This window comes from Trichosurus vulpecula, chromosome 5 (genome assembly GCF_011100635.1).
Source record: "Trichosurus vulpecula isolate mTriVul1 chromosome 5, mTriVul1.pri, whole genome shotgun sequence".
NCBI classification, from domain to species: domain Eukaryota; kingdom Metazoa; phylum Chordata; class Mammalia; order Diprotodontia; family Phalangeridae; genus Trichosurus; species Trichosurus vulpecula.
In genome coordinates this window covers 235,128,484-235,151,640 of record NC_050577.1, presented here as the reverse complement: position 1 = coordinate 235,151,640, position 23,157 = coordinate 235,128,484, and the positions used below count along the sequence as shown (strand labels likewise).

General features: G+C 37.5%; 2 protein-coding genes across 2 annotated transcripts in view; both read right to left on the bottom strand.

The window, feature by feature from the left end:
* The window catches only part of PPFIA2 (PTPRF interacting protein alpha 2), a 420,320-nt gene that overhangs the window by 325,155 nt on the left and 72,008 nt on the right, over positions 1-23,157 (bottom strand).
* Positions 12,394-12,607, bottom strand: LOC118850177 (NADH dehydrogenase [ubiquinone] 1 alpha subcomplex subunit 1-like). The gene has a single exon (XM_036759389.1). It carries the CDS (start codon positions 12,592-12,594, stop codon positions 12,412-12,414), a length of 183 nt encoding a protein of 60 aa, XP_036615284.1. The 5' UTR covers positions 12,595-12,607; the 3' UTR covers positions 12,394-12,411.

Sequence of the window (23,157 nt, the reverse complement as noted above, 5' to 3'; positions counted from 1 at the left end):
CTAACACTCCCTAATCTGGATTAAAATTTAATTGGGGAATATTTAACAAAATAAATAAAACTATGATAGTATATGTTCTTGCTGTTGAGTCATTTCAGTCCTGTCTGATTCTACATGACCTCATTTAGACTCTTCTTGGCAAGGATACTGAAGAGGTTTGCCATTTCATTCTGCAGCCCATTTTGCAGATAAGGAACTAAGGCAACCAAGGTGAAGTAACTTGCCCAGGGTCACACAGCTAGTAAGTGTCTGAAGCTTCATTTGAATTCATAAAAATGAGTCTTCCTAATTCCAACCCAATGCTATCCAATGCATCACCAGCTGCCACAATACTACATAGATAACATTAATTTGTGGGTTTCTAAGTCAACCTACAGCCTTCAGGGATCTATTTCTATTTGAGTTTGACTATAATGCTCGGGAATAAGAAGGAACTTCAAAGGTCATCTAGTTAACCTTATCACTTTGTTGATAAGGAAAACGAGGGTCAAAGAGCTGATTTGTCCAAGGTCACACAGTGATTTATAAATCCAGATAGTTACATTCTTATATCACACAGAGAAGCAAATTTGTCTCCCAAAGTCAAGTTACAAAACCATTATATAATTATTTATTGCATATACAAGGCCATTGATCACCACCTCCCCAAACACACACCCCCACAGCATGACTGTAAGATTTTCTGCATTTACATATATATATATACGTCATATTATCATACATATTTTAGTATTTTAAGGAGCTGTGATTGAGGTGTAGATGCTCCCTCCAGTGACACAAAGCACACCTTTATACCTAAACAGATGGTCATTATGAGTTGCTGTGGCTGAGAAAATTATTATCACCCTGGGGCCAGCCTCCCGGTGGCCAGTCTTTCCGAATTTAGCTAGGTTGGTCCTCAAATGACAGACACACAAAGTGTCACTGGGCCCATACTCTAAACCCCTTTAGCTAGGTAGTGTCTGCCAAAGCCTACGTTCTGTTGGCACAGTCTTCAGCTTGCCCAAGGTCACCTCCATGGCCGGATGAGGCTTGAGAGCAAGACCTGAATCAATGTTTTATGGACATATTCATTTTTTAAACGCAAAATATTTTCATATACTAGGGAGTACTTTCACTCCAGCATTACGTTATAAATAGGAGTTTCTAAATTTAAAATGAAAAAGTCATCCAGAAATGTGAGAAAAGGTTTTTTCTTTCATCTACGCTGTTTGGATTTATTCTGTGGTAGGTAGATTGATTAAAAAAAGATAGAGTATTTTGCTATGTGCCAGGTACTGTGCTATAAATACAAACAAAGAATGCCATTCTTGTGCATAAGGAGCTTACTATTTAACAAGGAAGACAACACTGGAAGGGGGGAAAGAGGAGGAGGAGCAGCACCATATAGAGCTATAAGCTAAAATAAGGTAAGAACTCACCTTATCTGGGCTGGCGCACCTAGGGGCAGAGTCGAAAGTAAGAGGGAATAAGATAAACCTTGGAGAATTTTAACGTCAAAAATAATTTTCCCTTGTTTCCAAACCTTTAATCACTCATTCTAATAGTATATTAGACCTCTACTATCAGTGATAATAATAGTACCACTATTGCTATTACTGAGATGTTTTTCAGTAGTGTCAGATTCTTCCTGACCCCATCTGGGGTTTTCTCGGAAGACTGGAATGTTTACCATTCCCTTCTCTAGGAAATTTTACAGATGGGTAAACTATCTATCTATCTATCTATTGATTGATCGATCTATATCTATCTATCCATCTATTCTATCGATCTGTCTCTGGAGTTATATGCTTCTACATTAGGATTTTAGACAGCATTTTAATAGGCTCTACCTGGAAAAAAACCAACTCACCAAGTTACTGACACAAGGAGCTTACTCAGTAGCACCATTGGAACTGACTTAATTCCCTTGTAGCTTTGGTATTTTGTAAGACTAGAATTAGCCTCTACCAATGTATAAAAGTGAAGAGTGATTCTAAGGACAGCAAAACAGTGGCCATTAGTACCAAATATGTCTCTCTGCATTTGCTGAGCAAGTAAGTACAAAACCTTATCCATATGTTCCTACCAGAATATCTTTGCACCTATTTTTAGTGAGGAATGAAGCCCTGCAGCTTTCAATAATGAAAACATGGGGGAGGGGAAAAGGGAATTATTTATAATGGTTTCTACCATATGCGGTTTATATAACTTTTCTCATTTAGAGTTAACATTTTCTAAGAATAAAAAATAAGTTCAATAAGCCCAAGTCTCATTTGCTATTTCAATCATTTTCCACCACCTGCATCACTTGATTTTGACTCCAACTGTCATCATCATCCTCCCTGCTCCTATAAGCCGATGAATTTATCATCAGGGAGAACACATAAGCTTTGGTAATCAAACCTCATCAGGCCTCTCTGCTGTCTTTGCTTCCCTGACTGGAGGGTGGAGCCAAAAACCAAAAACAATCCTCCTTTCGAAGCTCCCATTTAAAGATGGGTCAAAAGCCCAGCCCACTCCTCTTTTCCCAACAGCTGCAAAGGTTGGTTTCACTCCACCATTATAACGGCCCCACACCTGTTACCTTTCCCATCCTCCACCCAGATTTTCACTTTTTGTGTTGTCTTCCTCAATTAGATTCTAAGTTTCTTGAGGACAGTAACTATCTTTTCCTGTGGTTGTTTGTATCCCCAGTACTTAGAACAGTTCCTGGAACATGGTAGGTACCTAGTAAATATTTATTTTATTATTTTGTCTTATTAATCTTTCTTTTCCAGGGGTTTTCAAGAAAATAATAAAATAAATCATTAATACATACTTTATAAATGAGATATATTATCTTTTGGTTATATGCAAGATATTTGTTATCATTCAGTTGTATCCAAGACTTTATCACCCCATGGACCATATTGTCCATGGGGTTTTCTTGGCAAAGATACTGGAATGGTTTAGCATTTACTTCTCCAGCAGATTAAGGCAAATGGAGGTTAAGTGACTTGCCCAGGGTCACACTGCACTCAGGTCTTCCTGATTGCAGGACAGTGCTCTATCTACTGAGTTACCCAGCTGCCTCCTACTGGCCCACAATTTCTTAGAGTGGTGATGAGTTTGTGCAGAATTTCTTGTTTCCCAACCATCCCTTCTTAATCAAATACAAGGGGCCTTTCAAAAGAATCCTTTCTATAACATCCCTGCTAAGTCATTTAAAATTTGCTTAAACAGGTTTAATGACTTAGAAGTCATTACCTCAAGAGGCAATTTCATTCTTTTTCTGACAGTTAACTGTCACAGATGTCCTTTTATACTTATCCCAAATCTGCCTTCTTATAATTTTATTCAGCCATCCAAACATTCATCCAACTATGTAGAACACACTCTTCAAGTCACTGGGGAATATCCAAATGTAAATTATGTCATATCCTTACCCTCAAGGAGTTTATAATCTAGTAATAATCAGGACCACAATTCAGTCAGTCTAAATGGGAGCTTTGTCCCAGATCAGTGACACTTAGAGAAGCACTGAGAGCACTCTGAGCCCAGAATTATAGAAACAGTTGAATTTACCAATCAATTACAAACAGTAATTAATTAAAATAAAAACCTAACAGTTGTAATCTACCCTTCCCAGATCAGCCATGCCTAATAAAGTCCTCCCAATCTCTGACATTTTCAGGTTTCAGTGCCAAAGTGGACCTCTTGTGCCAGTTTAGAACAATGCTTGGCACCCTAGTAGGTGCTTAATAAATGTTCATTGATTGATCTCAGATTTTTCAATCTTCTCCCAAATGAAGTGATTGTGTATTTATAATGCTTATCATAAGTAATATTAGTAGGGTTATAAAGTTAGATCTGAAATGGGACTCAAAGGCCATATAATCCAATACCTTAATTTTAGGGATGAGGAAATTAAGGTCTAGAAAGGTTAAATGATTGTTCAATATTACCAAAGCTAAGTAACATGTCTGGGATTTGAAGCCACAGCCTCTGACTCCAAATCCAATGTACTTTCCACCAGACCACACTGAGGTATGAGCTGGGATGAGCCTTGGCCATCACCTAGTGCTACCCAACCATCACCTTATCCATGAAAAATGAAGGAGTTACAGAAGTGATGTGAATTTGCACGGTCAACCCTAGCCCTAGATCTGATGTCTTGAACAATACAAAATAATTTAATCTTTTGAAAATAATAACAAGCATTTATGTAGCATTTTGCAAATATTATCTTATTCGATTGTTATAGGGGTACGTGGCATGAAATCTGCTAAATTCTGAAATGGAGGACCTAGGTTAAATCCCACCTGTACCAATAACAAGGTGACCTAGTGACAGTTACTTATAGAACCTGGGTTCTTAAAACTATAAAATGAAGAGGTTGGACTAAATGTCTTTTCTATCTTTAGATCTATGATCTTATGAGGATAAGATATCCCTGTCTTGTGATCTATAATCTTATCCTGGGCCTCAGCTTCCTCATCTCTTACATAAGACTGGTCTGAGGTCCCACCCAACTACAGATCTAGGATTCTGTGAATGCACTTTCAATCCCCAGCATAGTAAAATGGCATGACTGTGCTGCAAAAATTATATTATTCAACAAATACTGGCTGTAATTTTTACTGAGAGTAGTGTCTTTGTAGGGCCAGCACACTTTACTGAATTCCATAATATTTATGATACTTGTGATCAGAGTACTGCTTTACTCTAGCCTTAGACTAGAATAAAAGAAGTCATTTGTTGAGGACTTAGAACAGTGCCTGGCACACAGCAGATGTTCTATAAATGCTTACTCCTTTCCCTTCCATTTGTCTCCATCACATATTTTGCTACAGGAAATGGTGTCCTTCTCCATTGTGAAGCCGACTGGAAAAAAAATACCTCCCTTGCTATCAAAGCAGCCAATAGGACCCTTGCTTATATCTTGAAAAGCACATTTCACCTGTATTTTAAAATGACTATTACAGAAGGAAAAGACAGTTCTCTTGCTATTTCTGGTATGGTGGCAGCCAAGGCTGATGTGTGGCAATATGTGGGATTCAAAGCAGAATACTTCACTAAAGTGATAGTTTACATATAATAGCAATATTGTTTCGAGAATGACTTTGAGTGAATAAGCCAAGTAAGGGTCAGATTTGATACAGCCAGAATTTGTACCCCGGTACTCTGGGTTCCACTGTATCATGATTCCCTTCTCACACGGCCACTTGTCACTTAATGATCTTTAAACCTCTCTGCCACAAATTGACTTTTTCCTGTAGGAATAAAGACAGATGTGGACATTTGCTATGTGTGTGCTCCTTCCACTCATTTGCTCTGCTCTTTATAGGAGTTGACAAAATCCTGATGAGCCAGTGAGGCTCTGGTTCTCCTAATTGCTATCGTCCTCCCCAGTGCAGAGAGTGTTAGCACATTGTGACTGCTCCCTTCCCAAGCCTGCCATCATGCTGGCAGCTAGAGCTACGGCAGATGCTAGGGGTGGGTGTGTTGGATGGGAACGGAAAGAACATGATTTGCCAGTGCCTCAGCTTTGGCGTTGGCAATAAAGTCACGAAGGACCTTTTTCAAGCCACATCCATTTTGGGAAATTGCACTCAAATGGAATTGACCTGATTAATAATTACTGTATGCAAATGTTAGATTTGGGGTATTTCTTCCACATTAGTATTTCATAACGATAACAAGACCATGCTACTCCTGTGTAAAATTTCCATATTCCCATTCAACTTCTGAAGCCTTAAAATAAGTTCCTGAAATGTTCCCTTCATGGTCACTTTCTGTTAATGTGCCACCTGTCATTTAGATAGATTAATGATGCAATTAATTAAATAAGTAACAAAGCAGATCCTCTAGAGGAAAAAAAAAAGGATTGATAGTTTGAGTTCACTGCCACCATGGATTGGCCCCAACATTCCTTCGCAGGTGATTTAGATTCCAGGCAATTCTTCCCTCTCTTCACTAAAATATGGAAGAACTTGGATGGATCTTACTCATCTTCATTTTGGAACAGACTTTACTTCGAGTCCATAGATCCCCAAAGACTCCATAGATTTCAGAACATCTGTGAACTTGAATGTGGAAAAAATACTTAAAATTTTTTTTTACTAACTTGCAACTGATATTAGCATTTCCTTCAATTATTCAAAAGCATTTCTCCAAGAAGCAGTATATAGGCTTCAGTAGACTGCTAAAGGGGTACATGACCAAAAAAGTTAAGAATTCCTGCATTTAAAAGAATTGCTCATTTCTTGAGCAAAGGATCATAAGATCCTCAAACTCTAGCCTCTCTCAAAGGAAAAAACAAGTAATGGAGAAGGACACCATGAAACCGACTGGGGAAAAAAACACTTTCTTTGCTGTCAAAGTGGCTAATAGTACCTTGCTTAGATCTTGCAAGGCACATTTCACCTGTATTTTAAAATGATTGTTATAGGATCAAGAGACAGTCAGTCCTCTTGCTGTTTCTGGTGTGGGGGCAGCAAAGGCTGATGTGTGGCAATACGTAGGCTTCAAAGGAGAATAATTCACTACAGCAAAAGTAATGAAGTATTCAGTGATAGTAATATTGTTTTAGAAATGACTGAGTGAATAAGTTATTCTATTACACTCAATTTAACTATAAAGGACATATGAAAAAAATGATGCTATCTGCATTCAGAGAAAGAACTGATAAATAGAAGTATGTGCAAAACAATTTTACATATATAGATAGAGAGATATGTACACCAATTTGTGTCTAATGGTGTCCATCTCTCAGGTGAGGGGGATGGAAGAAAAAATTTAAAAAAAATATATATATATATATACACATACACACACATATATATGTTGTAATTTTTGTACATTTAAAGGGAATAGCAAGCTGTTCATAGTAGACCTGCAATTTCATGTGCTATTTATCATACTATGTTATGAAAATGCTCATTTTATTTCATAAAGTAAAAATAAATAAAATAAATTAATTCACTAGAAATTCAATAAAGGATTGAGGGTAAGGAACAATAAGCCTGTTCTTATTCCAATCACTGTTACAGGTGGTTGAGGATTCTTGGCTCTTGCTCTCTCTATTCCCCCACTGAAAGTAATGGCAATTCTTTATTTAATCTTCAAAGGATTCCACTGATAAAGATCTGAAGAAAAATGTTTTGAATGAATGTGAATGGAGGCAAAGAAGCCAGATAGAAGACATATTGGAAAAAATCCAAGCAAGGGGTTAATAAGAGACTAAAGTTGGGGCATGGTGGTGGGATTGGAACAGGAGGGAACAATGCATGTGAGAACGACAGAGGTAGAGTAAATGAGACTTGACGATTAACTAAAGCAGGAGATGAGCGTGAGCAAAAAATTCAGAACGATCCTGAGGTTCAGAGGCAGTACGAGTGGAGAAGTGTGGTCATTGGCAAGAAACAGGATTTTGGGCTCTTTTATCTTATGTACCAATTTCCTGACTCCAAAAAAGACCCTGACTTTCAATACTTTTTGCTTCCCATATATGGATTTGGATGTGGAGATGTCTTGTATGCAGAGCTTAAGAAAAATACAATATGTTATAACTTGGTCAACCAATAAGCTGGATGTATTGTTTTCCAAAACCCACCTTTTACAAGGATGGACAGGTCAAAGTAGTGAATAGACAACTAAATTTGAAGCCAAGAGGACCTGAGTTTAACTCCCCTCTCTGAAAGATACTGGCTATGTGACCTTTGGGAAGTAACAGGATCACAGATTTAGAGGCAGAAGGGATCTAAGAAGCCACATGTCCAACTCTCATTTTACAAATGAGGAAACTGAGGCACAGACTGGTTAGGTGACTTGATCAGTCTCAGCTAACAAATGTCCAAAGGAAGATTTGAACCTGTGTCTTCCTTTTTCCAAGTCAACTTACCCACTATGTCACTTAAGTGTCTCCAGGAACTCTCTAAGATTATACATTGCAGAAAATGTGCTGACTAGGATTGGGTGAGGGATAAAGAGCTCACAGGTCCATTTCCTATCCTCTTTATAATAAGAAATGTCTATTGTACTATTTTGCATTGCCAATACCAAAGCATAAGGAGCACGAAGTGGATTTTGTAATATGTGTCAATTTTATTAACATTCTCCTAAAATCAATTATTACTTTTTAATTTTTAATCCACAGTAATGACTTCAGTGGTGTTAGAACTTCCATGGTAGAAACTCTCTCCAGCAATACAGATTAAAAATTTTAGATACTTTAGATTTAGATACTAACAATTTAGATACTAAATACTTTAGAGTTCCCTAGAGAACCGAAAGCAAAAACAACTGCTACACAATCATATCTTTGTCAAAGGCAGAACTTAAATCCAATTGAGTAAGCAATAAACAAGTATTTATTAAACACCTATTATGCTCCAGAAACACCTTCCTGATTTCAAGGCTTATGCTCTGTTACTCCAGCCATAGGTCATAGTGTACCTCAAATGAGTTATTCTAAGTACTGAGGAACAATTCAATCAACCTTGTTTTGTACTTATTTACTTTGTATTTATTTAAGTATATTATGCCCTACTACTTAGAGAGGGTTGTATGATTCCACTGGAAGAGCCTACATCTGTTTGCAAAGTAAGTATATTTGTTTACCACACTATATTGGCCAAGAAAATGTTTATAAAATATATCCCTTCATAAGCTTTTTCTTAATAGAAAGATAAGGAAGCTTTATTTTCCCAAGGGAAATAAATTGAATAAATGAATACATTTGGGCCATAGTGTGCTTCCACAAACCTGGTAAGTTATACCCACTCTCCCATCTGTCCAGACACAAATGTATCCCTTAGAGAAATAGACCTTTCTGGGAAAGAATTGGCACAGAATATTTCCTTTTTATGTACACAATTCTAGTTTTTTCTTGATGTTCCTGAAACCTTCATTTTTAGGAAAACTGATTTACCTACTTGCAAAGGTACCAGTCAGCATTATTTATAATTGGAAATAATTATTTTGAGTACCTCAGTGAGAATCAACCACATGTTGCCAGGACCAAATGTATTTTTTTGAAAATACCATAGTATGTTATTGACAATGTAGAAAATGATGGTATCTTCCTTTCTATTGAGATAATTACATGTTAAAATTGAATTTTCACATAAAATTATATGACATAGCTTTAACATAGGAACCTTAAAGGGGGTGAGAGATTGTGTTGGCAATCAAAATGGGTTTGAGTGATGTTTGTGACATCAGAGGCTTTTAGACCGCGTGGGTTTAAGTCGCATTTTTGTGATGATTTTAGGTCACGTGGGTGAGTCACATGTGTGATTCACCTTTGACCCTGAACAAGATATATAAAACCAGGGGTTGGCTTTCTTTTTCGGAGCTCTGAGCTGCAGCAGTAGTGATGCATGACTCTGAGCCAGCTGTTGTTGAGCTCCCGGCTGAACTCAGATGTTGGTAACTATGACTTGTATTTGGTCTGTTTATAAATGTGTGTTTGTAATTTGTTTGTATTTGCTCTGAAGTTCAGGGTGCTGGCTTTTTCCCCTGAACTAAGTGAATGATATTTGTATGCTGGATTAAAGTAAGATTGTTAACCCCTTAACATTGCTTTCCTTAGTAAAGCAGATCAAAAGGACCTGGGGTTGCAGCATTCTGTGAGCTGGTTGTTGTTGGTTTTATACCCCCACAGCAGCTGCTAGCTGAATTGTTGAAACACAGATAAGCAAAAGTTGAGCAAAGAGTCATATTTACAGGATTATCCATAAGTCTACATAGTCTATTTCAAATGAGAGTGGGTGGGTGAGATCTTTTTAATATTTGGGATCTATAAGAACCCTCAAATTGGAGGCAGTTATGTTTATAAAAATGGGACTACTTTCCAAGGTCCAAGATATTCTCTCCATTTCTCCAGATCTTATGTCATGCCTTTTCACCTTATGTGATTCTTTTTTCCATGTACTTTCCATAACTTTTTTCATTGAACAAGTGTTCTTAAACGTTAGTGTATGTCATGAATCCATTGGTCTATATGGTAAAGTCTATGAATGCCTTCAGAGAAAAAAATAAACTAAACAAGTTTATAATTATAGGAAATGTTAAATTTCAGATTGAGGTTAATGAAAATAAAAATGTAATTCTCTCCCATTCATATTCACAGATCTTTGAAATTGATCCATGAATCCCAGCTTCAGAACCTTTGAAAGAAAAGATCCAGTGACCGTTCTGGAGGCCTTCACCTCATTTTTTCGTGGAATTATCAATACACTATCTGAGTTGTCCCTATGTTGCTTCTCCTTCTTGCTAAATAACTTCTATGCTCATAGAATGTAATGCTGGAACGAACCTTAAAGTTGAAATATTCCACCCCCTTTCCTCATTTGTAGAGGAAAAAACAGGCCTAGGGAAGGGAAGTTACTTTCTTTTAAACTTTAGAAAGCTTCTAGGTAGCAGATCTGGGTCCCCTGAGTACAAATCCCATGTTTTCCCATTACACGGAATTGACTAGCTCCATTCATTTTCAGTCCCTCAAAATGTTTTTTACATCACTTTCTTTTTGTTGTTGTTCAGTTGTTTTAGTCATGTCCGACTTTCCATGACCCCATTTGGGGTTTTCTTGGCAAAGATACTGAAGTGGTTTGACATTTCCTTTTCTAGCTCATTTTACATATGAAGAAATTGAGACAAACAGGATGAAGTGACTTGCCCAGGGTCACACAATCAGTAAGAGTCTGAGGCTGGATTTGAACTCAGGAAGAAGATCTCTGACTCCAGGCCTGCCACTCTATCCACAATACCACCTAGCTTTCCACTTTTTGCTTTTCAGACAGTAAAATAAAGATCTTTACTTGTAGCCACCATGTTTCTTTCAATTTCCTTTTGGGTTATTTGTAATTTTAATTCTTCCTAATTTGGATGATGTTGAACTGATTGCAGCAAGTCCTGTAAAACCCCTGAAAACCTCATTCACAAAATTCAGACATAGGAAGTTTCACTCCCTTAAAAACTTAGCTCGATTCTCACCCTCTGCAAGAGACCCTTCTTGGTTCCCCCCACACTGTTCCCTCCCCATGGCTAGTGTTTTCTCTCTAAGATTATGTCCCACTTACACTATATATATTTATGTGGATTTTAATGTATATTGATTATACATGTAAACATATGCACACATATAAATATATATTTTGTGCATAGTTTGCATATTGTCTCTCTCATTAGAGGTAACTAAGTGGCACAGAAGATAGTACTCTAGGCATGGTGCTCTATCCAATGTGTCACCAGCCTCATTAAGACCTGAGTTCAATTGTTTCCTTCAGCAATTACTGTGTTACCTTGGGCAGTTCACTAAATCTGCCTTCATCTGTAGAATGGGGATAAGAATTGCACCTACCTCCTAAAATTGTTGTAAGGATCAAAGGAGATGACATTTGAAAAGTGCTTTGTAAACCTTCAAACACTATATAAACACAATTTGTTATTAGTAGCATTAGTATATTATCATCATGAGTTCTTTGTACTCACAGCACTGTCGTTTGAATTTCTTTGTTTTTCTGGCATCTCACACAGTGTAAGACACACAGTAGGCACTTAATTAATGCTTGAGGCTGCTGCTGAAAATGCACATTTTTTCAAGATTATGACATGCAGCCAGCTAGACAGCCTTTACGTTAGCTAGTCCTACAGTACATGCATGTTGGGTAAATATAGCCTATGGATAATGATTGAGATCAGAACCGAGGAAGTTTGGCTAAGTTACATTTGGTGGGGGGAGGGGGAAGAGAAAGTATTAACAATAACATCATAGTAATAGCAAACAGCTGAGCATCATGGGTTATCCTTGGCAAAGAAGATGGCCACACCTTGATCTGAAGTAAGAGGCTTTGAGAAAAGATACCAAGATGTGAGCAGAGAGATCTGCTAGAAGAAGGTGAGGTTGGCTGGCCTTGTTATCAAATGAACTGAAGTCATAGAAATGTAGTGGAAAGAGCCTTTTACCTGAAAGAGAGAAGCTTGACATTGAGTCCCAGCTCTACTATTAAGTAGATGTTTATCTCCGGAAGCCAGTTTCCTCATTTATCAAATTAAGGTGTTAAGCTAGATGACTTGCAAGTTTTATTTTCACCTTATGGATCTACTTCTATGAAAAATAAGAGGCAGTTTAATTTAGAAATCAATTAATAAGGATTTGCTACATGCCAGGCATTGGGCTAAATGTTAGAAATACAAATACAAAAGCAGAAGTAGTTCTTGATCTTAGGGAACTTATATTCTAATGGGTCAGATAACACATGCATGTAGAGACATATTACATACAGGATACCAACATGCTAGATGGGCAGTATTCTTTTTTTTTTGGTAGTCGTTTTCTTTAATGTGCACCAGATGACATCTTGTATACATGCTCTGCAATCAGGAAGATGAGCAACATGCAGCCACTTAAATATCTTCGATTATGTTCTCCAACCCCTTAGCCTCCTAATGACGATAGAATCCAGAGATCCTCCTGTCCCTTTCCAATAGAGCCCACTGGTATCGATTACGGGCAATTCTCTTTTCCTTGCCCCCATTGCTGTACTTCTGGATGAGAGCGGTGCTAATTCCCGGGATCGTCAGGCATACACCCATAACGGCCAGGCCCGGCAGAATTTCGAACCACATCTCGAGAAAAAGCTCCCGGCCCCACGCAGTTAGCAACTGTGGATACAACGCCAGGCGCGGGGTTAAGGTCGATGGGCAGTATTCTTAAAGGAGAAGTCACTATTAAGTGAGGGGAGGAAGGAAGGACTCCTGCAGAAAGTGGCATTTGGGTCTCTTGAATAAACCAAATATTACAAAATAAGGTGAAGAAGGTGAGTAGTGTTAAGACACAAATATGACATATGTTAGAAGAACAGCAAGAATGACATGATGGCGGATCTGTAGAGTGTGTGGAAATGCATCAGAAAATCAGAGACACAGGAAGAGGCCAGGCTGTGAAGAGATCTAAATACCAAACTAAGTTTATATTTGATATTATGGATCATTGGGGTTGCGGTTGGGATGGTGGGAAGGAAGGACTGGCAACGGCCAGTTCTTCAATTTAGGAAAATCACTTTGGAAGCTATGTAGAGATTACAAATATGCAGAGGTGGGGTTTGTGGCTTGAGGAGAAGGGAAGAGGGTTTTAATTACCTTGAGAGGTGTTTTAATTACCCTTGAGAGGGCAAGAGTACTTAACCTTTTTTTGAGTGTTATAAACCCCACTGACAGTTGCTAAAATTCTATATAACTGGTTTATTTTGTAATTCTACGGACTGTGTGCATTTAACAACTTTATTCTGAAAATCATGGGTAGAAAGTTGCTAAATTCATACAATCCATAGGATTACAATGTAAACCAATTATATAGAATTACAGTTGTCAAAATGTCTTTGAAAACAAGTTTACAGATCCCAGGTTAAGAACCCTTGGGATAGAGAGGTGAATCCTTCAAGGATCTATCATTCTTCTGTGTCTGTTTCTTCAATGGATGAAAGTCAAAGCTCTTCTGTTTCTTAGAAAATGGTCTCTACAAATTGTTGTGGCTGAAAATTCACCAACTAGTGGTAATCCTCCATTGAAAAATCTGTCTGAAGATAACTAAAATGATCCTTGGATAAAAGACACCTAGTCTTTCCTTCCACCCATCAGTGAAGTCTCTCCAACTTGACGTGTCATTGCAGAGTTTTTGCTACACTGGTACAGTCTTTAAAAGAATATAGGAACGATCTATACTATCAGATTAAGATTTAGAGGAGTCAATAGTTAAAAATCAAAGTTTTTTTTTAAACACTGAAAAACCAGCTAAAGTTAGAGAGCATGAATTTTTAGGGATTTTAATAAACTCAAAATAATAAGATATTGGTTGGAAGATGAAATCTAAATGAAATAATCAAAATAATCACAAATAATACGAAATATTCACTTAGCTGAAAAAAAACTAAGAAATTCAATTACTTAATGTTATCCATAAACATTCAAAATACTACATTTACATGACATTTTGAAGAATATTTTCTATATAAAAACTAATAGAAGACTGTTGTGCCTATTAGAAAGAACCTTGGCATAAGAAAAAAATCCTTGTTCAAGTAAATGTATCATATAACACTTGCTTTTCCCACTAAATGTGAATTATCATCCGCAATTACGTTAACATTTTCTTAAGAGAACCATTCCTCACAACTAATTATAAATTACAGTGATTTTAAATAATTAAACTTCTTCTTTCCATTACCCTTTGGAATGTAGATGCAATTAGACTGAAAGTATAGTTATGGAAGTTCAGTAGCTATGAGTATGAGATTTGAAACTTCAGAAAAGAGGTAGATGTGTAAAATTCACGATAATAAAAAAAGCAATTGCAGTATTTTGAAAATGAAATCTTGGCCAAATACATATTCATTTTCTGAAAATGAAGCTTGGAATTTTTATAGCACTGAGGCTCTTATGCATGCATAATAAATAAATGTTTGGAAAAATTACTTTTCAAAAATTTCTATAATTTCTTAGATTTGTAGATTTAGAGAACATGCCAGCAATTAAATGAGGTGTTCCCAAAGTGTATGATGAGAACTAATGTGTCTCATCCTGTATATACTTTCCCAGAGCTACTTCCCCAAGTCCCACTACCAGCTATACTTATGATTCTCAGAGGATACCTGACTACTTCTGTACTCAGGGTTCTAGGGATAACAGTGAAGGGTCATGACCCCCCTCTACTATGCTCCACCCCTCCCCCATTATCAATCAGCCAACCATTCTTCAATCAGCTTTTAGAAAAGAATCCTTACTAATAAATGACAGCAAGAACAGTTATCTAAAAATGCCCTCCATTAAAAAAACAAAAACAAAAAAAAAATAAAAACTAGAGAAACGCTCTCCCTGTGCATGTAGAGCATTCTTTTTTTCATATTTTTTAAAAAAATTAAACTTAAAGACAAAATAAGAAAAGAAAAGAGAAACAAACTTAAATACGAAATAAGGAAAGAAAAAAAATTCCATGCAGAGCACTGTTGAAGTGAATAAGCTTAAACTTAGAATACAAAGGTAGTGGGTCATAGACAAAAAAATAAAGGGGGCTGGGTGGTGCAAAAAGGTAAACTCAAACTTGCAGCTCCTGGTTATAGGAAGTCCTTGCATCCCTTCAGTGTATGCATGAAGTTCACCAAAGTATAATTCTCTGCTGGAATGTGCATGCCACTACTGAGTCCACAGCATGTATCTATGCTATGAGAGATATCACTCCCTAAAGTTGCCTTTCTTTGGTGACTGGTTTTCTATATCCAGATGGACATACTTCTTTTGTCAATGGCTGGTATTACTCTAGCAGCCACTTTTTTGGGGGGGGTGATAGAAAAAGAAATGGGGAAAAGGGTAGGGGACAAATACAGATAGGGAGGGAGGGAAGAGTGAGCGGATGGAGAGACAAAAAGGGGGTTGAAGGAGGAGAAAAGAAGAGAGAGATAAGGAGAAGGGAGGAAAAAAGAGAGCTCTCATCCTTACATGCATTTCCCAATCAGGGGTTTACCCGAAGCCCTCAACCACTAAACTAGCCAGTCATTGCACTGTGAGACTGTGAATTGGTTTGTCATTTTACATATAGGTCCAGAGACGGACTGAATCTTTCAGTCCATCACAAGATATTTCCCTAGGGAGTGTCATCTCTCTTTGTCCAAAGATCAAAGCTCTCTAAGGATTAACACTTTGGATTGATTGATTTGAACTAAGCTATTTGGGTCTTCTGAAATGACATTAATTAGGATATGGGTAGAAAACCTCACCCTTGCATTCTAGATGTATATAGTGGTGGTGGTGGACTTTTACATGTTATTGCATTTCATCTCATAATGATCACACAAGGTCTCTATTCTCCTCTTGGATTACTGCCTTGGGGCTTGCCTAGCTCAATGAAACTATGAGCTATGCCATAGCTACCCAACATGGGCAGGTCATAGTGGAGAGTTCTGACAACGGATCACTAAGAAGGAAACAGCAAACCACTCTAGTATCTTTGTCAAAACAAAACAAAACCCATGGGTAGTATTAAAATGATAAAATATATACCACTGGAAGATAAGCCCCTTAAGTCCAAAGGTGTCCAACACACTACTGCAGAAGAGCAGAAAACATCTACCAGTAGTTCTAAAAAGAATGAAGTAGCTGAGCCAAAGTCAGAAGGAAGCTCAGTTATAGAAGTGTCTGGTGATGAAAGGAAAGCCCAAAGCTATAAAGGCCAAATTGCATAGGAACCTGGAATGTGAAATCTATGAACCAAGGTAAGCTAGATGTGGTCAAACAGGAGATAGATTAAATACTGATATTATGGATGCCAGTAAACTGAAAATGGAAAGGAATAGGTGAATGTAATTTAGGTGACCATTATATATACTACTGTGGTCAAGAATCCTTTAAAAGAAATGGAATAGACTTCATAGTCAATAAAAGGGTGAGAAAAGCAGTATCAAATTCAAGGCAAACCATTCAACATCACAGTAATACACACCTATGTTCCAACCACTGATGTTGAAGAGGTCAAAGTTGATCAACTCTATGAAGACCTACAACATCTTCTACAAATAACACCAAAAAAAAGATATCACATTCATCATAGGGGATTGGAATGCTAAAGTAGGAAATAGGATAATTAGAATAACAAGCAAGGTTGGCCTTAGAGTATAAAATAAAGAATGACAAAGACTAATAGAGTTTTGTCAATATAATTTACTGGTCATAGCAAATACTCTTTCAACAGCCTAAAAGGCAACATGGACATCACCAGATGGTCAACAGGGAAATCAGACTGATTACATATTTTTGCAGCCAAAGGTGGACAAGCTCCATATAGTCAGTCAAAACAAGATCTGGAGCTGATTGTGGCTGAGATCATGAGCTTCTTATTACAAAATTCGGACTTAAATTGAAGAAAGTAAAAAAGACAATCAATCAGCATACGGAAGACCTATTCCATTAGGAATATGAAGCAAAAGTGATGGATACATCTTAGGGATTATATCTGGTAGATGGAGTGCCTGAAGAACTATGGACAGAGGTTCATAATACTGTATAGGAGACAGCAACAGAAAACACTTCAAAGAAAAAGAGGAGCAAAAAATGCCTTTCTGATGAGGCTTTACAAATACCTGAGGAAAGAAGGAAAGCAAAAGGTAAAGGAGGAAGGGAAAGATATACCCACCTGAATGCAAAATTCTGGAGAATTAGCAAGGAAAAATAAGGTTTTCTTATGAGCAATGCAAAAAAATAGAAGAAAGCAATAGAATGGGAAAGATAAGAGGTCACTTCAAGAAAATTATAGTTAGCAAAGGAACTTTTCACTCAAAAATGGGCACAATAAAAGACAAAAATGGTAGGGACTTCAAAGAAGTAAAAGATATTAAGAAGAGGTGGCCAGAGAAGTTTAAATGATGAAACTTTCAAATGATGTTCTTTGTAAGTTTTTGTACTTCTGTTATTAAAGCTTACAAGAGATAGGAAGAATATACAGAAAAACTATACAAGGAAGACCTTAACGTCACAGATCCAGAGCCAGACATTCTGGAGAATAAAGTCAGGGCCTTAGGAAGCATTACTAACAAATGCAGTTAGCTGAGGTGATGGAACTCCAGATGAGCCATTCAAATATGATGTGGTTAAAGTGCTCTACTCAATATTGCAACAAATGTGGAAAACTCAACAGCGGCTCAACTCTAAAGATGAGCAAGGCCAAAGAATGTTCAAATTGCCAAACTACTGCACTCATTTCACATGCCAGCAAGACTCTGATTAGCATTCTGCAAGCTATGTTTCAGCAATATGTGAACTAAGAATGACTAGAAGTGCAGGCTGGTTTTCAAAGAGGCAGTGGAACTAGAGATGAAATTGCCAACACTTGCTGGATTATGGAGAAAGCAAGGGAGAAACACAAACATCCTCTTCTGCTTCAGTTATGACCCTAAAGCCACTGACTGTGTGGATTTCACCAAAATGTGGCAAGTTCTCAAAGGGATGGGAGTACCAGTTCATATTACTTATCTCCTGAGGAACCTGGATGCAGGCCAAGAAGCAACAGTTGGAACAGAACATGGAATATCTGAATGATTTAAGATTGGGAAAGGAGTATGACAAAGCTGTACATTGTCACTTTATTTAACTTATATGCAGAGCACATCATGAGAAATGCCAGGCTGGATGAATCAAAAGCTGGAATTAAGGTTGCCAGAAGAAATATAAGCAATCTCATATATGGAGATGCTACCACTCTGATGGTAGAAAGTGAAGAAGAATGAAGAAGCTTCTTGATGAGGATGAAAGAGGAAAGTATAAAAGCTGGCTTGAAGCTTCATATTAACAAAACTAAGACCATGGGAACTGGTCCTGTCACTTTCTGGTAAATAGAAGGTAAAGAAATGGAAGCAGTGTCAGGTTTTATATTCTTGGATTCAAAGATCACTGCAGATTGTGACTGCAGCCATGAAATTAAAACATGCTTGCTCCTCGGAAGAAAAGCTATGGCAAATATGGACAGTATGCTAAAAACAGACACATCAGCTTGCTGACAAAGATCTATGTGCTTTGTTTTTCCGGTAGCAATGCACAGACAGCTGCGAGAGTTAGATTATAAGCAAAGCCGAATGCTGCAGGACTAATGCTTTCAAATAGTGGTGCTTGGAAGTTCCTTGGACAGCAAGGAGATCAAACCAGTCAATACTTAAAAAAAGTTCAGATTATTTTTTGGAAGGTCAAATACTGAAGCTGAAACTTAAATATTTTGGCCACATAATGACAAGAGAGGACTCGTGGGAAAAGATCCTGATGTTAGGAAGGTTTGATGGCAAAAGGAGAAGGGGACAGCAGAGGAGGATACGGACAGAAAGTGTCTTGGAAACAACAAACAGAAACTTGGACAGACTGAGAGATAGTGGAGGATAGAAAGGCCTGGCGTGCAATGGTCCATGGGGCCGTGAAGAGCAGTAAATGACTGAACAACAAGGTCTTGTGTTGGCACTATTAGGGGACTGGAGATAAAGACTGACCCTGCGATTTTATTGGTATGAGGAACTAATTTCCAGGGCTGGAAGCTCCCTCTCCCAATATCAAACCTCTGTCCCCTTCTCTACAACTTACAATTAGAGAGAGTTGCCCAGATCAGTGAAAGGTTAAATTGGTTGCCCAGGGTCACACAGCCCACATATGGTAGGAGCTGGTTTCCAAGCCAAAGGTCTTGCTGGCTTTGGGGCTACCTTTCTCTCTGCTATGCCACATCCTTCTCTCTGCTATGCCGCGTCCTTCTCTCTGCTATGCCGCGTCCTTCTCTCTGCTATGCCGCGTCCTTCTCTCTGCTATGCCACATCCTCTCTAACCACAGTTATTATTGTCACCAATTGAAAGATGAAGAAAAGGCATCAGAGGTAGCACTGGATTTGAATTCCTCCTGGCTCCCAGTCTGGCCCATCATCCACTGGCCATTTGCAGCTTCCTCTTTGCTTTGAACTAGATCTTACAGTAACAGAGGCTAAATACTTCATCTAACCTGGGTCACCCCAGGACACAACCTGTGGTTCTCTCAGGGTTTAATTTAGAGCAGTTCTAGTAATTACAATGCCATATTATGTGGTTTGCCAATATAATCTGATTTAGGATAAACCCGGGCAGTTAAATTAATCATCTAAATTTAACTCTGTCCACATTTGAGAGAAAGTCATAATGTATTCTCCTAAAAGGAAATTAGAGAAATGTCAGAGATATTCAGTCTGAAGAGGGACAACAAAGCAAAAATGTTGCTTAAGTGTCTCTTAAAGTTTCTTTGTGTCTTTTCAAAAATAAGCCAGCTTTAGAGAGAAATTATTCCTTTAAGATGTTTTCCAGTGCTTAGCCAACCTGAAAGTCAAGTCAAGCCAGGCCAAGTCAGTGGTCATTCATTAAATGCCTACTATGTACCAGACACTATGCTAATTACTAGGGATACAAAGAAAGGCAAAGGCAATCTTGTCCTTAAGGAATTCCAGTCTAATTAGAGAAGCAACTTGCAAAATCCATTTATAAATAAGCTAATATACAAGAAACATAGGAAATCAACAGGGGAAAAACACATGCACAAAAGGGTACTAAGAAAGACTTCCTATAAAGGTGAGATTTTAGCTGGGACTTGAATGAAGTCAGGGGAGGCCAGAAGAGGGAAAAAAAGGGAAGTGAGATAATTCCAGGCATGAGAGATGGCCAAGAAAAATACCTGGAATTGGGAGGTGGAGTATGTGAGGAAGACCCAGGGAAACAATGAAACTTAGGAAATAGTGTATTTCTGGTTTCCCACACAACACATTTATATACTAAAGAGTAATCCTTTCAAATTTAATTGTATATTATATTTTGCCAAGTCCTCAGGTTTTTTAGAAAGTAGTGTTCTATCCTATTACAGCTTTTGAAAGAGGAGTGAGTCAGGGTGATATAAAAGCTTTGCCTCCTGGGGCATCTGCATGCAAACAGATGCAGTCTGCATGCATGTGTCACTGGCCTTCGTAAAATGTGAAGTCTTTAAGGGGGAGAACAAATGAGGAAGCAAAATAGATCAGTGAATCCTGGTACCTCAGAATTTGAAAGCAACTCAGACTTTGCTGATAAGTAGTTGACAATGAGTAGGCAGGAGTGAGGCCATCTGGGCAGATTGTGATCAGATCAATGGAGGGAACTGACACATATTCAGTCAGAGGATCTGGGGATGATTCTCAGCTCTAATGATTCTCTAACCAATGAGGATTATGGTAACACCAATTGCATTTTTTACCTATGTGACCTCGTACAAGTTGCTTGCCCTGATGAGACCTCAGATCCTTTATCCATAAGATGGGAATGGGAAGAGGGAACACTGGATTTGATGACCTCAGAGGCTCTTTACAGATTTATATTCTGTACGCTATGAGAATGGAAAAACAAAGGAAAAGATCTCTCTTATTTGCATGAAATATTTAGCTTATGTCACTATAAATATCCACTTCAAGGCAAAGAGAAAGTGGTATATGGTTTAGTGAGAATAACCACAACTGCACAGTTGTGCCGATGGTGTGAGTGGTTCAAGGATTCATGAGGCTTTGCCATCCATTCCATCTCTGAATCCTTGAGATTTCTAGGCATTTGCACCTACCATACAACTGCACTTTCTTTATATGTTGCCTCACACCATTAATATGTGAGCTCCTTGAGGAGAGGGTTTATCATAATTTTTTTCTATTTACATCCCAATTCTTAGAAAAGTGCTTGGCACATAATAACTTAAAATTTTCTGTTCATCATTAGTTCTTCTCTGTACTGAAAGGAGATTTAACTCTCAAAAAACTTTCTTTTTTATTGGTATCTTATTTTTTGGATTCACTTCCAGAGTCCTCTTTTTTTGGAACATGGAATATATCTTCAGGGCAAAAGGATGGGTCTCTAGACCCACTCATCCTATACCCTTAATAGTCCTGCTATCTAATTCATCCATTAGTGGACAGTTTTGAAGGGATGAGAGGAACACAGCATTAAAAAAAATAAGTAATCCATACTAATATCTTATACCATTTACCAAGATAAGGTCAAAATGGATATATGACCAAACATAAAGGGAGATATCATGAGTAAATTAGAGGAACATGGAATATGTTACTCCATAGATTTGTGGATAAAAGAAAAGTTTATGAACAAATAAGAAATAGCATGGTGGGATTTAAAATGGATAATTTGATTACATTAAATTAAAAAGGTTTTGTACAAATAAAATCAATATAACCAAGATTAGAAGGGAAGCAGAGAATTGGGGAAAATGCTATGGCCAATTTCTCAGATAAAGGCCTCATATCTCAAACATATAGGGAACTGAAGCAAATTTATACAAATATAAATTATTACAGAAAGAAATCACAGCTATATATAGTCATATAAAAATGATGTAAATCATTATTGATTAGAGAAATGCAAATGAGAACAATTTTGAAATACTACTCCCACGTATCAGATTAGCTAAAATGATAGAAGGGGGAAACAACACATGCTGGGTGTGGGGGCAGGGAATGTGGTGGAACTGTGAACTGATCTGACCACTTTGGAGAATAATTTGGAATTATGCATATGCTTGTGAAGGAATACTATTGTGCTATAAGAAATGGTTAGTAGGTTGACTTTGTGAAAAACATAGAAAGCCTTGCATGAAATAATGCAGATTGAAATGAGCAGGATGCAATACTGTTCAAAAAGTAATTGTAAATGACAACGCTATTCTCAACTATGAAGGACTTATGAAGGGAAATGCCATCCACTTCCAAGGAAAGAACCAATATATGGAAGTATATGCATTGTATGGTTCCTTCTCTAATGCAAGGTTGGGGGTGGGGAGGGAAGGAAACTCTGAATTGCAAATATAACAAAATACTGAAAACATTTTCATATATGTAATAAGTAAACAGTTTGATCTTAATGACTACCTTATAATTAGTCTTTAATGTATTCCTTATGTTTCTTCTGAATCTTTTATATTGAATTTTCCATTGAGTTCTGGTCTTTTTGGTATAAATACCTGAAAGTCTTTCAGTTTGTAAAATGTCCTTTATTTTTTCATTCAATAAAAACAAAACAAAAGGTAATACTTATCCTATTTAATGTCAACTCAGGTCTTCCCCACCCTACACAACTGCACGTAGCCTTTTGAATCTAAATGCAGAACTACATATTTAGCTCCTTTAATTATTTTGAATTGTGACTGCATTTTTAATATAAATTTTGCTTTTCAGATTCCTGACATGTTATTAATGAGATTCCAATCTACAGTTGCCAAAGTGATGTTTCTAAAGAACAAGTCTGACCATATCACTGCCCCACCTCTCCCCACTTCTTAAACTCTAGGGGCTCCCTATTACATTTATGATCAACCAAAGTCCCTCACAAATTTCCCCAAATGTGCCTATTTGGCTTTATTAACATACACTAATCCCTTTCATGCACTCTATAGGTTACATGGGCCTTCTTATTGTTCTTTACAGACTACGTTTCATCTCATACACAGACTGTCCCCAATGCTAGGAATGTATTCCTTTATCATCACTGCTTCTGAGATTCTCTAGATTCCTTCAAGGCTTAACTGAAGCACCAGTTTCTGCATAAAGCCTCTCTTGCTCTCCCAACTATTAATGCCTTCCTCCAAAAATGATCTTTTATCTTTTATTATCATTTTATTAC

Excerpts from the sequence above, each read along its gene's own strand:
- LOC118850177 (XM_036759389.1), bottom strand. The coding sequence starts at position 12,594 with ATGTGGTTCGAAATTCTGCCGGGCCTGGCCGTTATGGGTGTATGCCTG.